The sequence below is a fragment of the Gobio gobio genome, assembly GCF_949357685.1.
Source record: "Gobio gobio genome assembly, chromosome: 9".
In the NCBI taxonomy this organism is placed as follows: domain Eukaryota; kingdom Metazoa; phylum Chordata; class Actinopteri; order Cypriniformes; family Gobionidae; genus Gobio; species Gobio gobio.
The window spans coordinates 49,515,897-49,533,709 of NC_137115.1; the positions used below are offsets into that span (position 1 = coordinate 49,515,897).

At 38.9% G+C, this 17,813-nt stretch overlaps 1 protein-coding gene across 1 annotated transcript in view; it reads right to left on the reverse strand.

The window, feature by feature from the left end:
• Positions 1-4,347: 4,347 nt before the first annotated feature.
• Positions 4,348-17,813, reverse strand: part of alx4b (ALX homeobox 4b) — a 32,462-nt gene continuing 18,996 nt past the window's right edge. Inside the window, exons 2-4 of the mRNA XM_079825024.1 lie at positions 16,860-17,173; positions 8,523-8,651; positions 4,348-5,373 (exon numbers count right to left, since the gene is read on the reverse strand). Of these exons, the coding sequence (XP_079681150.1) occupies positions 5,056-5,373; positions 8,523-8,651; positions 16,860-17,173 (761 nt within the window). The 3' untranslated portion in view covers positions 4,348-5,055. The remainder of the gene's footprint in view (positions 5,374-8,522; positions 8,652-16,859; positions 17,174-17,813) is intronic.

Genomic DNA, 17,813 nt, shown 5'->3' on the forward strand with positions numbered 1-17,813 from the left:
TTTTCAGGACAGAATTTAATGACACTTTTACAAAAGAAAATTAGTTATGTTATCAAGAACAACAAACAAACCAGCAAAACTATATCACTCATTAAATCCAAACACACATAGTAAGCAAATCACCATATTATTCAAAGTGCATTCTGTACAAACACAAAGAACCGATGATAATATATATTTAACTGCATGTCTCAGTAGTATTTAAACTGAGGAAGTAATAGTAGAGCAAGAAAAGTTATGCCCGCTCTGAATACACACAATGACATCTCTCTGTTACATTCTGTCTCCAACATTTAGAAGTGGAAAGACCAATTGAGTTTTTGAACATGAAATTGAATGAAGCTCTAGCTAATCTCAATCAGGAAGTCTGTAAAGTGCCTTTTCCCACTGATTTACAAAATGAGATTTATTTAATCATAATCGATTTTATATATACTGTGCTATCTTATGTCAACTGACAACAGTTCTCATTTAGATGTTTAAACATGGTCTCATAAAATGGGACTAAAGGCCTGTTCACACCAAGAACGATAACTCTAAAGATAACTATAAAGATATAGCGTCCGCACCAGCGGATGATATTGTTCTGCTAATTCTAAGGCGCGCTTCAGTTTTGTTGTCTGCTGCTTTAAAGCCCCCATGAATTCAAAATGGAAGTTTTCTGGCTTTTAGTATGAATCTATTAGTCTTACTGTTATCTATAAGCGAGAGTGCTCCAAAACAATGACAATTCACATTTAGAAGATATTCAAAACTTACACTTCTGCCAATATGGATCAATGATTTGGATGACATCACTCTGCACATCAGCTTCTCATCAGATTTTCTGTCCAATCAAATGCTCTTAGAATCTGAAGCCCCTACATTATACATATATACGCTGAGGCTGCGGCTGAAATCAGTCATTTTCGCATACATCTACTATGTTCTACGTGATGAATGGATAGGGAACGATTCAGATAGTGTAAATATGCTTTCCATTGGGGTGAATGAAGTCTGGTAGCCTGACAAGCCAGACCCACATCAAGATGTTGGGTCTGGGAACACACCATTGGCAGGGCTCAATCTGAGGGGCGGTATAAACGGTTGTCTTTCAAATTCCCTCTGCACGCAATAGGATGGCGCTACACCCAACCCGAGCAACGAAGAAGGTGAAGCGGAGCTAGTTGATAGATTAAACTTTCGCCGTATCCGGTCGGCAAAACTCTGAACATATCTTCCTTTCTTAAGAATGACTTCAGTGCCATTCTTTTGTTCTTTTCTCAAAGAAAAGCTTCGTCTTGCAGAGTCGTGGCCAAAGCCGATTCGAAAGATCGCTGTTCGCCAGCTTCTTTGTTTACAAGTAGCACGCGGAACCGCCGCAACTCTGCCGTCATTATGTTAAGCCCGCCCACCGACTCTATACACGATGTGATTGGCCTGACCAGAGTTTGGTTTTTCCAGCTCGCAAGCCAACGGAGAGTTGCTAGACTACCCTGGCTGCAAATTAGATTTGCTGCCGCTAGGGTGCGTCTAGATTTCTAGGCTAGAAGTCTGGTTTCACATTAGTGTGACCCGAACCGCGCAGCTCTGGTCCAGAGATACGATAGCACAGAGCGGATCATATAATCGAGTCACCACAGACCACACGTATCGGACCCATTTGAATTCGCCACAGAATGCTGTATTTTAATTGTCTGGCTATCACCAGACCAAGCTCAATTTAAGATTGAACATTGGTCTGGGGAGTCTGCTCTGTATTTTCTACTGCACAAGAGGTGTGATCAACGAGCATAGTTCAAATGACTCTGTATGCAATTGGATAGTCCTTCAACCAATCAGACCACAAGAGGCGTGATCAATGGGCATAGTTCAAATTACTCTGTACTCAATTGGATAGTCCTTCAACCAATCAGACCAACGATCCATCGCTTCTCTATCCGTCATTGTGTTAAACCCACCAATAGCGCGCCAGGTGGATAAGCCGGTTTGTGATTGGTCCCCGCATATTTGCAACAGAAGCAGGATAGAAATATGTACAGGTTTCCAGCCTGAGCTGCAGGGCGAAATCAAATCGCTGGCAGATCGGGCTGGGTTTACCCAGTCTAGTGTTTTAAAGCAATATGGAGGAGATTAGGAGGAGAAACAGTTTGAGATTAGGAGGCCATTTAAAAAAAGGGGAGGAGCTGTTCGATATATTCCACCCTGTCTTCCTGTTTCAGTGGAAATTACATCAACACATTGAATAATGCTAGGCATTTCATAACACTTCAGAGGGACTTTAAATGCTTGAGCTTTTTAAAGCAGGATGGATTCTGATGGCTCTCGTTCATCAGCTGGAAACATTTTTTTCTGAAAGTGCTTCCAACGATATTGTGCCTCTGTGCCGTTATTGTTATAGTTGTGGTGTAAACGCTGCAATTCTTCAGTTTTAGAACAATATCTTTATCGTTATTGTCCTTGGTGTGAAAGAGCCTTAAAGGGATAGTTCACCCAAAATTGAAAATGATCCCATGATTTACTCACCCTCAAGTCATCCTAGGTGTATATGACATTCTTCTTTCAGACAAACACAATTTGAGTTATATTTAAAGTCCCAGTGAACCGGAAGTTGCAACTGATTTTATTTCAGTGCTGTGACGTACAGTATTTCCAAGTGAAACGGAATATTGAATAGAGGGCAGGGTTTTACTTCAGCGCTCCTCCTCTCCATCTCTCGCTCATAGCAGACTAACGGTTGGAGGGGAGAGGGGAAAGGATATTCAAACCCAAGCCATCACACAGGTCGTCATTTGAAAGGGAACGCCATTCCAGACCAGAAGTTACTTTTCAGATGTTGATTAAAGATTACCACATTTTTTTTAATGTGTATTAACTTGCACGGATTAATTGTTCACCCTAAGACCTGTAATGTGGGCTAACAAATGAAATAAGATCTTGATTTCATGAGGACTTTAAAAATGTCCTGGCTCTTCCAAGCTTTATAATGGCAACCCAAAATTTGAAGCCCAAAAAAGGGCATCCATCCATTATGAAAGTACTTCACACTTACGAAGAAAGTTTGACGCCTCTCGCAGTTCAAAACGCTTACGCTTTGTCATCATTGTGCCAGTTACACTTTCTGCGTTTGAATACAGAAGGCGGCCCGCCAGAAGCTAGATATTTTACTTTATAAAGTTTAAAATATGGGTATTTTTCTTACACAAACCCATCGATTCACTTCAGAAAGCCTTTATTAACTCCCCGGAGCCGTGTGGAGTATGTTTATAATGGATGGATGCACTTTTTTGGGCTTCAAATTTACGGCTGCCATTCACTGCCATTATAGGACATATTTTAGTATAACTCCAATTGTATTTCGTCTGAAAGAAGAATGTCATACACCTAGGATGGCGAGTAAATTATGGAATAATTTTCATTTTTGAGTGAACTATCCCTTTAAGAGATCCATTTAGTAATACATTTAGTTTCAACTTGAATTTACCTTTCTCAAAAACAACAAAAAATGATTGAGTTTGCAGCACATTATTGGCTACAAACCCTAATGGCGCCAAACCTCTTCACACTTCATGATAACCAGAGTTCAGTGTTGGAAAAAAAGCAGAGGTTTTGGGCGATGACCCTCCCTGCAGCGAGAGAAACTAGACCGTTTGCTGGTGCAAAGAAACTGATGCTGCATCGAGCCAGGAAATTAATGAAGTTAGGCTTATGTTCCAACCGATAGACCTGTGTCCCGTTAACACAAAACAAACACAACATTCCACCATTTATCTGGAAACAATGTCTATTACCTCTGCTTTAGAGAATGCGGTTGTGATAAAACTAAAAGGGAATATTTCCGGAGCTTGAGCTGGACAGAATCTGCCTGTTTGGCATATCAAGGACGAAGAGGACCAAAGCTGGTACTTCATTGACTAATACAGAATGGCTCTAACCCCATCTGCATCTATTGGATGGGAAGCACTTTTAGTGCATAAGAACTGATGTCAGAAATGTATTTTTAAGCCTTACTAAAAGCAAGCACTGACAAAAGCTTGTCCTGCTCACGTATTTCATTTAAATAATTCAGACAAAATGTCAATGTAAAAAACTTTCATGAAGCTGAGTGCAATTGTGCTATTTTATCTAATAATATGCTCTATGTAGAGCAGTTTTATTTACCACTTATTTAGAAGGCTTAAAAGGATAGTTCACAGAAAAAAATAACTAATGTCATTATTTACTCACTCCCTTGTCATTCTAAACCTGTATGACTTACTTTCTTCTTTTTAACTAAAAAAATAATAACACTGGACCTCATTGGCTTACATTGCTGTGCATGCGTGTGTGTGTTTTGCAGAAGAAAGTCATACAGGTGTGGAACAAAATTAGTGTGTAAAAGAAAAACATTTTTATTTTATTTTTGGTTGAACTATCCCTTTAAGATTCACTACTGGTAGCATTTAATCCATAACCTCTTGTAAAACCAATTTTGTTTCTGCATTACTGTTCAAAATTTTGGGGTCAGTAAGATTTTCAAAAGAAATTAATACTTGTGAATCCATTAAAAAGTGGCAGCAAATACATTTACTTGAAATGCTGTTCTTTTGAAGGTTTTATTCATCAAAGAAAAAAAGATATCATGGATTTGTGAAATTGTAATTCAAAATGTAATCATATTTCTGTTAACAATATTACTGTTTTTGTACTGTATTTTTGATTAAATAAATGCAGTCTTGGTGATGAGATGAATCCTACCGACCCCAAACTTTTAAATGGTAGTGTATATGTATGGTAATTGATAGGAAATAGTGCATCTTGATTTTTTTTCAATGGCGATACATGGGAAGTCAGTATATATTTAGTATATACACATATATATTTCAGTATATACAGTCTCTATTTTGAAACTGGCCCATCGGTTTCCACACATTCAAGCTCCCACTGAAAATCAAAATCAAATCTCCAAGTGTTTTAAAGCTTCGAGCCTCCATTTCTCATGTTCATGTTGGCTCCAGATGGCATAAACTTTCACCTCATTAGTGCTGACAGCATAGAGCTGAGGTTGTCTGGTCTTCTGTGTCCCAGATGAAGGCATCATGTGGCCCATGTGATCGCGGCACTGTGCTCTTTCGCCTTCATGCGCAAGCTGGCGATGCTGGAGGATTTGCGATCTGGTTCAACGCTGAGATCAAAACCGTTAATGGTTCCGCCCACTCCAGAGTTGCCAAAAAGACTGCCCATGTGTGTCTGTCCCATGTTCCCACCTGGGCTTGGCATACCGAGGAAGTCAGACATGCCACTGGCGGAGTGAGGGTGAGGGGTCATGCAGGAAGCTACAGTATCACATGGTACCACACAGCCAGGCACCGGTGAGGCTGCACTGCTGCCACTTAGCCAAGATGGATTCTGAATCTAAAGAAGAATACAAGAAAAACACATTTGTAAGCCCAGTCCCACTTTACTAAGCATTTAAATTCATCATGTGATACAATGCACTTATTGTGTACACACATGTTTTACACTAATATTTAAAAAATACCTGCATGTAATTACAGCAGTAATTAATTATTGTAATTACATGTACATACACTGTTGACCCTTCCCTTACCCCTTAACCCAACCTAACCATATCACCAAACCTCAATAGCAGCAAAAGTGTTTTGCGGTCGCACTTTAGTTCACAGTACGTGTACTTACAGTGTTACCAAAGAAAGTACTGGTAATATAAGGCAACAACAGGGGTTACGGTTAGGTTTAGGGGTAGGTTCAGGGTTTGTACCTATAGTTATTACCCAGTTATTGTAATTGCTACATGTACACAATAAGTATATTATACTTTTTTATGTAAGTACATAATAGTTAAAGACACCCAATATACACTCTAAAAATTGGGTTGTTTTAACCCAGTTTGGGTTGTTTTTAACCCAGGGTTTGGGCTGTTTTTAACCCAGCATTTGGGCTGTTTTAACCCGGCGATTGGGTTGTTTTAACCCGGCGATTGGGTTGTTTTAACCCGGCGATTGGGTTGTTTTAACCCGGCGATTGGGTTGTTTTAACCCGGCGATTGGGCTGTTTTAACCCGGCGTTTGGGCTTTTTTAACCCGGCGTTTGGGCTTTTTTAACCCGGCGTTTGGGCTGTTTTAACCCGGCGTATGGGCTGTTTTAAAACCTGGCGTATGGGCTGTTTTAACCCGGCGTATGGGCTGTTTTAACCCGGCGTATGGGCAGTTTTAACCCGGCGTCTGGGCTGTTTTAACCCGGCGTCTGGGTTGTTTTAACCCAGCATTTGGGCTGTTTTAACCCGCCGTCTGGGTTGTTTTAACCCGGCGTTTGGGCTGTTTTAACCCGGCGTTTGGGCCGTTTTAACCCGCCGTTTGGGCCGTTTTAACCCGGCGTTTGGGCTGTTTTAACCCGGCGTTTGGCCTGTTTTAACCCAACTTGGGTTGTTTTTAACTCAGCATTTTTTTTGAGTGAAAATTTGACAGTAATGCCTAAATTAATGTGAATGAAAAAATACAAGTATACAAAAGTTATTTCAAAAGCACTGATATACAGTCCAACAGCCCTGGGACTTCTCGTTTGTATCACTCCACTCAATTCAGCAGTGTTGAGGAAAGTTACTTTTAAAAGTAATGTTATGTTGCATTACTCCCGAAAAAAGGTAACAAATTTTGTTACTTTTTCTACTGTACTTTTGCTTTACTTTTTTTCAACTGGCCTGGGCTCGCTTGTTTTTTTTAAAAATAAAATAGTTATATTTTTGCCAAATGTAAAGGCCCTTTCACACCATAAGTGAAGTTAATAAGTCTCGGAATGAAGGAAATGCAAATTCATGCCTGTAGAGGACGCAGCTCAAAAAAACATTTCAGCTGTGCTGCATATTCTGTCTTACAGAATAATAGGAGAATAAAGTTCAACACTCTTTTGCAATAAAAACCAAAAAAAGAAACACAAAAGTGATGTATATCTAAAGTCATTTTTCTTTACTAGTTTTGGTTGAATTGGCTCATCAAAGGTCAGTTACCTTACTCACAAAGTAATGACTTACTCAATAGACATTTTCAGACGCAGCCTCCATCTGTGAGTCACTGAATTATTCACTCAACCATTTCTTTCAAAAACGCTTATCATTCAGGAACACAAAAACCTTTAAAACACTGATTCATTGTGTTGTGTTGGTAAAAACAAAGTAGCTGTAAATTTTGAGTCTATAATGTAAGAAGTAAATACATTCTTTTTCATTAAACTGCTGTGTAAAAGCAATATCGCTCCGGCAATTGTGTTGTTGGTGCAAGATAAGCACGCCTGTGTTTCGGCTGCATGTAATACAAATTTTTTAAGGAATTAGTCTTAAAGGGATAGTTCACCCAAAAATGAAAATGTTATGTTTATCTGCTTGCCCCCAGGGCATTCAAGATATAGGTGGCTTTGTTTCTTCAGTAGAACACAAATGATGATTTTTAACTCCAACCGTTGCAGTCTGTCAGTCGTATAATGCATGTCAATGGCAACAAAATCTATGAGAGTAAAAAAAACATGCACAGACAAATTCAAATTAAACCCTGCAGCTCGTGATGACACATTGATGTCTTAAGACACGAAACGATTAGTTTATGCGAGAAACCGAACAGTATTTATATTTACATTTATGCATTTAGCAGACGCTTTTATCCAAAGCAACTTACAACTTGGGGGTACAATAAGCGATTGGTCGTGAAGAGTCGAGTGAGCGCAACAAGTGCCTGAAATACTTAGTCCGTGTACATTTCTCAGTGTAGCACAGGCTAGAGTAGGGAGGGAAAGAGGAGGAGAGAGGAAAGGAAAGATTTTTTTTTTTAAGAGGTTAAGTGCTCATGGAAGAGATGAGTTTTTAGTTGACTTTTGAATATTGTCAACGAATCAGCATTTCGGATGGCGGTGGGCAGATCGTTCCACCAGCTGGGAACGTTGAATGAAAATGTTCTGGAAAGGGATTTTTTGCCTCTCTGTGATGGTACTACAAGCCTTCTCTCCTTGGCTGAGCGAATGCTTCTAGTGGGGGTGTGGATTTGTAGAATCGAGTCAAAGTATGCAGGAGCTGAGCGCGTGGTGGCTCTGTAGGCAAGCGTCAGCGCCTTAAACTTGATGCGAGCAGCGAGTGGTAGCCAGTGCAGAGAGATGAAGAGTGGTGTGACGTGGGTCATTTTGGGCTCGTTGAAGACCAGACGTGCCGCTGCATTCTGGATCATTCGATCATTATATCATTTTTACCTCAAGGCTGTTGGACATAGTGGTGTATTAGAGGTAAAAAATTAAATAAATACTGTTCGGTTTCTCGCACAAACTGATCGTTGCGTGTCTTAAGACATCAATGTGTCGTCACAAGTAGCAGGGTTTTATTTGCATTTGCCTGTGCATGTTTTTTTTACTTCATGTTTTTTTTGCAACGGTTGGAGTTAAAATCTTAATTTGTGTTCTACTGTAGAAACAGTCACCTATATTTTGGATGCCCTGGGGGTAAGAGATAAACATCAAATTTATCTGTCATCATCAAAAATGTACCGTATGATTTTACTTTTTACCTGTGCATAATTTTCTGCTCGTGTAAGAAGAGGAAGCTCATAGGCCGTTGAGAAGTGGGTCCGAACCTGCTGCATCTGACCAAAACGTTCTCTCTTTCTCCATTTGGCCCGGCGATTCTGAAACCACACCTGTAGGAAATGAACCAAATATCTGATTAATTGAAATGTCTATCTGAAAAGTCCCAAGATTTGGAGTGAATACAGGCATTGTATATTTTTCTGAAAAATCTTCATGCTGGTTCTAAATTTGGTACTGGAATACAAATTCTCAATGTCATTTATATACACTAGACATTATTACTAAAAATCTACAGAGAACTGGATTCTCCCTGTAGTGAAAAACGGAGCCCATGCAAAGCCATAAATCGTGAGGCACATGAAAGCACCGCCACGGTTCCTCAGCTGATGTCTTTAATGTGCTGTCCGCACCGCACTATTTATGTATGGATCTGAAGTCTCCCCGGCCAGCACAGGTTGGAGCGCTGCACTTTTGATAGCTGCTCCTCTGTCTGTCTCCTCTCAGCCAGCGGGTCCAGCCTCGCTCATGTCTGGAGCAGGTCCACCTCATCAATCACAATGAGGCCAGTTCTGATCCATGACACAAACCAACAACCCCAAACCACAGCTGCGTGCCGTCAGACCTCAACATATGTTTTGATATTCGATGATTTGTAAATACATGTAATTGTTTTAGAATCCAGTTTGTTATTTGATTATTGTTTCAAATTTGAAGAATTTCTACTCTGTTGCAGAAGTCCTTTTTTGACATTTACCTAATCTCATTCATTGTTGACTTGTAATTTGCAACGTCTGAACAGACATGCACGTTCAGATGAGACATTCCATGTATTTACATTATAGATGTTTGTTTTTCAATATGATCCTGTCAAGTTTCTCTCTCCGCCATCCCCATCACTTCACAGTATATGACAGCGAACGGTCTGTTTCTATTTTCTACCCAAATGACAAAAAACACACGCTTTTCCAAATGTCAGTGAAAAAAAAGGTTCAGATTTGTTGTTGATTTATACCAACTGGTCTCCACAATCACCACTGGACCAAACAAAAGCTACTCATGGATTTGTCTCTTGTGTGTTATTTAGGAAGAAAGATGACTCCCGTGTTTAAGCAGTAATGCATATGCTTTCATTGACCATTTCAAAGGGCAGTGTCAATCTGTCCCTAGCACTGAGCTAAACTTGGATTGTGAGGACCCTGACCAATCACGTTACAGTTTCCATAAGCCCCAAGAGCCCTAGACATATTATGGAAGGGTAACAGAATATGGCACACTGAGTTCACATGGGGAACCATAAAAGGTAGAAAAGATTCAATGCTTTTCAACTAATCTTTATTTGAGTTACAAAATACATTGCTTGAATTAGCTCCTATAGGGCCCAGTTGTAAACGAAGTAATTTGATCGATGTCATGGGCTTCTCCTGAACTCCAAGTGCCATTATGATCATGTCATCTGTTTTCAGAATCCTTGTAATTTTATCCCTGTCTCTTTGGACGTTTATATTGTTTTTCCTTGGTCTACGAAATTAAGAGTAATCAGAGATGATGACCAATGATCAATGAGACAAACAGCATCTGTATTCTTAGTTTGTTGTTTTACTTTGGAAATGTTTTGAAGATGAATTAAAGGACAAAGTACAATCTAAACATTTGAATGTGGGAAGGTTTCATAAAAAGCAACCAAAGACTACAACATGCATAAGAAATGCTTTTATCGCTTGTTTTTGATTCTTTTTTGCATGTGTTTTGATCAGGACATTCTGTACTCTTTCAGAAGATGTGTAATAGCGCCCCCTACCATATAACAGTGAAAACACGGAAAGCCAAAATATTCTGTCAATGGTGCGGAAAGAGTTAAAACTTTAGTTTAATAACTCATCTAAATCAGCTGAGCAGACTGCAAGGCATTCATTTAGACTGAAAAAATTATAGAAGCTCAACACAATTTCATGGCAATTCATAAGTATTTTAGATTTTGGCGAATTGATCTCATTTTTACGTTTTCGACAGATATAGACAAAAAAAAAAAAAAGGTAATTGCAACTTTTTTCATCTCACAATTCAGCCTTTATATTTTACAATTCCAAGTTTATATCTCGTAATTGAGACGTTTTTTTTTTTTTCAGAATTGCGCATTTACGTCATGCAATTCTGGCTTTACTTCTCGCAAATTTGAGTTTATATCTTGCATTTGTGAGTTAACATCTCACAATTTAGACTTTTCCCCACAAACACGAGTTTATAACACAATTCTGACTATTTCTTGCAATTCTGAGTTTCTCACAATTTTGAGTTTTTAACACAACACTGACTATTTCTTGCAATTGTGAGTTTATATCTTGCAATTTTGAGCTAATTCACAATTCCGACTTTTCTCCACAATATATTTTTTTTTATTATATCTTATGGAGCCCCTATAGGGGACATGTTTTTGCGTTCTACTGCAAATGTTTTACGTTCCCCCAAATGTGTTTTTCCCCCCGAGAAACTTTGAGTTCACTCCCAAAGTGTTTGTTTCCCCGAGAAACTTTGCGTTCAACCCGAGAAACTTTGTGTTCGCATGCAAAATATCTGCGTTCCCCCGAAAAACGTTGCATTCATTCCTCAAAACCTTTGAGTTTCCTCACAAAAATGTTTCAGTTCGCTTGCAAAACTTTTTTTATTTGCGAGTGAACACAAACTTTCTTGAGGGTGTGCAAACATTTGCCAGAGAACGCAAGAGCATTGCCAAATTTTTTTCCCTCCCATATAATTTTTTTTCTTCTGCACCATGTCCCTTTAGGGCCGGGGTCGCCAACTAGCGGACTCCGGTCCGAATCGGGACCGCGAGATGCAACAATCGGGACCGCGAAGCCTTTTGACGTAATGAAATAAATAAATGCCAAATGCCATTAAAAAAAAATGCACATTTATATCAGGCAGCTCAGTAGAACCATTTGGGTCCTATGTCGCCACGGGTTGCGACAACAGTTCTATGCTCACTGTTGTTGCGTTCAGACCAAGCGGCAACCTCTCTTGAAGCCAATACGGAAGTGCCTCAAACTGCAATTCATCGACTGGCCGCTAGGGACGCGTGTCAAACCACCAAACTGCTGAAATTTGGCGATTCAAACCGCTGATTCAACTCGCTGATTCATAACGCTTCGAAGCTTCATGATGCCTTGTTTTGAAATCATCATCACTATGTAAGTCGTTATTTAGGTTTTTTTTGCGCACAAAAACTATTGTCGCCGATTCATAAAGTTATTTTAGAACCACTGTAGTGAGATGGACTTTGTAACGACGTCTTTAGTACCTTTTAAGGGTCTTGAGAGTGTAAAGTGCCATTGTGCCAATGGAGGACTTTCAGAGCCATCAGATTTCAACTAAAATATCTTAATTTCTGTTCCGAAGATGAACGGAGGTCTTAGGGGTGTCGAACGACATGAGGGTAAGTAATTAATGACAGAATTTTCATTTTTGGGTGAACTAACCCTTTAAGTCTTTTGCATTTTTCTGTTTTGTCATCATTCTCTGATGCAAACTTCCTCCTTTGCTCTTTCTTTTCTTCAAACTCAAATTCTGAAGGGAAATAAGGATGTTAGAAAGTGAAAGGGGAGAATGTTCAGGCTGGAGTTTGTTTACATTTCATGTTTAATTTCCTGACGCCTAAGCCCCCGGCTTTCCAGAGCTGCCCCGTCTGACCTCAGAGACCCACAGACCAGAGCAGTGGACCTTTTGTGCAGATCCACACACACATACTTGGATTGTATAAGGACACTTATAATGCATAAGTGCATCACTACATACATGTGCTCACATAACACTTGAGCATGAAAGATACTCCAAAATGTATTTTCCAAGTATGTCCCGAGGACTAAAACTATATATGATCTCATCCAAAACATCCTCTATTACAGTGTGTTGAGGGAAAAATCCCGTTTGATAGAGAGAGCGAGCAGGACAGAGCAACAGCCAGCACTAAACACCAGCGCTGGGGAGGAAAGCGGGAGGGGCTCATCACAATTGCGTATGTCTGTAGGTATGTTTTTGAAAAACGGGTCAAACCCTGTAGTTACTCAACAGAGTCTGCACTGTGTTGTCAGCCTACAGAGGTAATTAGACTCATGTGTGTGTGACGAATGCAGTTACTGCACTGTACCTTCAAAACATGGCCAGGTTCCTGACGATGCCTCATTCTCTGCATGGAAATTGACTATGGCATCTCAAATTGTTTTCTTCAACTGCCAGAGAACGTGTGTTTTTTCCTCCCTAACTCTTCTTAACATCCTTAAACACTGTGGTGTAGAGAGGTACATTAAACATGGACAAGTTTGGGAAAAAAATATGTGGGTCCAACTTCTCTGTCATGATGCGAGAATTGAGATCTGTGTTATGCACAGCAGAGACTATTGTTGTTTTTAGCAGGACAGAATCTACAGACTTGGGGAGGTATACAATTCTTAGGGATAGATTTAAAAATAGGAACATGTATTAACCCTAAAATACATGAATGTTTCACCAATCATTACATATTCGGATCTGTTGCCTCTGGCTTGGCGTGCTCAGTTGGGGACACTAAATTTTTCAACTAAACATCGAAATACATCTAAATAATAAACTAAATTAACCATTTAAACTAAATTACTGATCAAATTATTGATCTAAAGCCCACACTGTCACTGTATGATACTTGAAATTTTTCCAGAATGGCTATACAGCTGAATAAAATTATGCTGCATTATTTTCCTGTTTAACACTGTAAAGCTGCTTTGAAACAATCTACATTGTTAAAAGCGCTATATAAATAAAGTTGACTTGACTTGACTTTAGCGACCCGTATCTATTTCTAACACGGATGGATATCCGGTCGTGATAATATAAAACTCTCCTGAAATTAGAATAACAATCACAGAAGAATAAAATAAAGCATATTTTTTGTAAGCTTTTGGAGTTTTGGAAGGGTTCAGTTTGAGAAGATGTTTTCTACCATCATCACTGTCCTAGTCATAGCTCATTTCCCAGTACATTCAGCATGTGGCTCATATTCGCCATCTCAAACATATTCTCAAAACTATCATTTTCAACATCTTTAAAATCAATATTTTGATCGCTGACAGCTTCTTCACCAGATCCACCACCAGTGACAGTGACAGTAATATTTGATTGTGTTTAGTACTAAAATCGCTGAGCCATTCCAAGTTTTGCTGATGAAACATCTTATTCTTTTGTTTTCTGCCTGCGGTAACTATGAGTGAGACATCACTTCATCATTGTGTATCAGACATTGCACTTATTCAGTCATCAAAGATTCAATTATTGTTGTGCAGAAAAAAATATACTTACACTGTTACACACCTCGGGTCGTTAGTAGGGATGAAACGGTATGGAAATTTAACATCACGATTATAGTGACCCAAATTATCACGGTTATCAATATTATCACGGTTTTGTTCAAACGAGATGAAAGTATTCAAAAAGAACAGATGCACACACTTAAAACATTTCAACAAGTTTTATATTTGAAATTCAACAAACAACAAATAACTAAAGCAGCTCTATGCACTTTTTTAAGCTTGATTCTGTGGGATTTCCTTCCTTAATGGCCTCAATAGCAACGCATAATGCATAAATAATAATAATTTATCGTAAATATAATCTCTAATATTATCTCTGTAAATATATTCTCAAGCAATATTCTCATCAGTGTTCAGCAGTGATGCATTTAAATCTAGCATGTTTTGTGTTAGAGCCCAAACAGTATCCTAGTGAAATAATGCATATCCATATTTCCATATGATTTGACAGTTTAATTATTAAATATCAAAATGTGTGCATCATACCTGACACCTAAATGATCACTTTACAGTCAGTTTTATGACTGTCATTCTCTTCAAATGCTATTGAAGTTTGAAACGTGTATAACGTTACCAATGTTGTATGTAACTTTAGAGACGGTCCCTAAATTCGCCTGCGTTATGCCAGTCATATCAGATGCGCTGTGGTTCTGCTGTGTGTTTTAAAACAATTTTCGCTGCTGAAATAGAACAAAAACAGTCCAACACTGTATGATGAGTGAATCTCCTGCGTACATCGCACGTTTATCTCTGCTTTGAGTGCAGATTTCAGGGAGTGAGCGCGGCGCGCGCTCTGAACGCCTCTGATTATGAGACATTGCATTCATAAACTCAATATAAACACGTGTGAGTGGTTATAATGCGCAACGCGATTATAACAGACGGCGTTTGAGAAGACTATTATAAGTTCAACAGCCAGAGTGACTAGTGTGCAGCCGAAATAACGTTAACTTATACCCGCAAATGGCGGTTGTTAATGTCAAGCCCTGAATATTATCCCTTAAATGTCACCCTAGTCTTGTCTGAATTCGTTCGCTTCATATTATTTGCCAGACATAGCTTTGGTATTGAGGTCAAAGTCCACTTGCCTTGCGTTCGTAGTTTTGAAGTGTTCCCCCTATTACAGCGACTTTCTTCTGGCATGTTCTGCAGACAAGGGTGACCATCTTCAATTAAGTTTCCCTCAGGACTTTTGTAAAAGGCAAAATATGACCACGCCTCAGATTTGGTCCTTTTAGAGGGCTGAACAATCTCCAGGCGCTGTCACTGCCTTCTTCCATTTCTTCTCATTCAAAAACAACCGTGCGCTGCGCCAGACTGACGCTGACTGGACAAGATTTACCGCGAGTTTTCACAATCGTGATAATCACACGCGGTTTTAATGATAATTACATTTTCTACGATATTACTAACCGTCACTAAATTTTATCGTGGTTTATCGTGAAACCGGTAATCGTTTCATCCCTAGTCGTTAGCGACCCTATACAATTTTTACCAAAAAATGTATGGGGAAAACAGGCATTCTTTTATAATTACTTTCATGTTATATTGTTTATAATTAATTTTATTGAGGAATACCAAGCTATGAAAGGTTTATGTCTAACTTTAAAAAATGAATGAGGAGGGTGGTGAATGACATCCTGGGTCACTAAAGACCTGAGGTATGCTTTTAAAGGGTTAGTTCACCCAAAAATGAAAATTCCTCCATGATTTACTCACCCTCAATAATAGTAATCCACACGGCTCCGGGGGGTTAATAAAGGCCTTCTGAAGCGAAGCAATGCTAGATGTTTTTACTTTATAACGTGTTAAATATGGATATTTTTCTAACACAAACCCATCGATTCACTTCAGAAGGCCTTTATTAACCCCCCGGAGCCGCGTGGATTAATTTTATAATGGATGGATGCACTTTTTTGGGCTTCAAATTTTGGGCTGCCATTCACTGCTATTATAAAGCTTGGAAGAGCCAGGACATTTTTAATATAACTCCAATTGTATTCGTCTGAAAGAAGAATGTCATATCCACCTAGGATGACTTGAGTGGGTGAACTATCTCTTTAAGGGTTAAATGGAGCTTAAATAATACCAGTAATAATTATTATTATTTTACTACCACCACTACTGCTACTATTACTAATAATATAAAACTATAAAGTATTATCCATTTAACCGTTTGTCCTCTGTAGGGTCATAAGGAGCCTATAAAATATTAATAAAAGAGTAAAAAATAATTTCAACATATCATTGTATGATTTTATATAATATCATAGGCTATATTAATAATAGTGGTAACATTTTATTATAATAATAACAGCAACATCATATGTTTAATAATATACTATTTGAATTGAACTACTTTTTGAATATAATATTGTATAATATCATATATTAATAAAAGTGATTTACCTTTGCGTTTTTCACAAGCAGACAACAACAATTTCAAAACGATCCCCGTTCACTCAGAACCGCGAAAACGTCAAAAAAAAAAAAACCTGCTGTATTCTGCTGCCAGGCCAGTAGTTGGCGATGTCACTTTATAAAGAAACACTACACGCCTATAGACTGAATACATAATACACATGAGCATGAAGTCACCGTTTTCACAAATTCACGTTTATAGACGATAACGGTATAGTTTTCAAAAACATGCACTTTGAAACCTGTTTTGGCCGTTCATTTACACGACAACAGCATTTTGAAAACGCAAACTTTAGAAAACAGGTTATTGAAAACGATACTGTTATCGACCGTACATAAAAAGTTTTCCATTTTTAGTTGAAAAATGTGTCGTGTTAACGGCTCCTGAGTCACTATTTTTATAGTAACTGACAACCGGCTGCAAATGTGCATAGAAATGAAATAACCTAGAATATTCATTTTCAAACTACAGCAGCTCTTCTGAAGTGTGTATGAATCTCACATATATTCTAATGTAAATCACACAGCAAAACGATCAAGTTCTTTCAAAGCCAGGCCTACCTGCACCCTTGCTTCAGTGAGATCCGTCCTGAGTGCTAGCTGTTCGCGGGCGTAGACATCTGGGTAGTGCGTCTTCTGGAAGACCTTCTCCAGCTCCTCCAGCTGATAGCTAGTGAAGGTGGTGCGGTTCCGCCGCTTCTTGCCTTTATTGCTCTCAGCCTCACACTTGTCCAGAGGACTGCCGAGCTCAGAGACAGGGCGTTCTGCTTGACCTTTGACCCCGTGGTCTTTCAGATTGATGTAACTACCATCCATACCTGTAGGATCAACAGACTGAGGCATCTCTGGGTCTGTCAGTCCAGTGCCATCTTTACCTGGAAAGGCAAAATTGTTGCTTTAGTGTTTGTGTCTATGCACAAAATATTGAGGAGAAATGGGTTCATGTTGACCTGTTTCTCAATGCATTACCATCCTTAAAGACAAGTAATGTATCTGAAGTGAACATGAGAACACCACATTCACAAAAACTCATTATCACAGTTGGCCAAGGAAAATTAAGCATGGATATCAATTTCAAAAGTCTTTCTTTAACTAAACATAACAACAACACTATGGAAATCTACAGGAGAACCTCTAAACATTAACCAACTTTCACACAGACGAGGACTTACAAAACTGAACTGGAAACGTGGGCTTAAATAGACAATTGATAATGCGGGGAAAAAGGGAACAATGGGAACACAACATATACCACCTTATTTCTACGCCCCATGATGCTTTGCGTGAATTATGGGTGTAGCTGATTTCCGTTAAGCTGTAAACAATCAGTGAAAGGCTCGCTCTATGAACGCAATACGTTTTTTTTTATACTGAGTACAATGAGATGACATTATTCTAATCACCCTTCAACCATCGAACATTAAAAGGACATTTAAAAGTGTAAAAGCATCAAAAATGTACTTGCAACAGACCACGAATAACCCCAAAAGCGTGATTCTTCTCACAGCCATGACA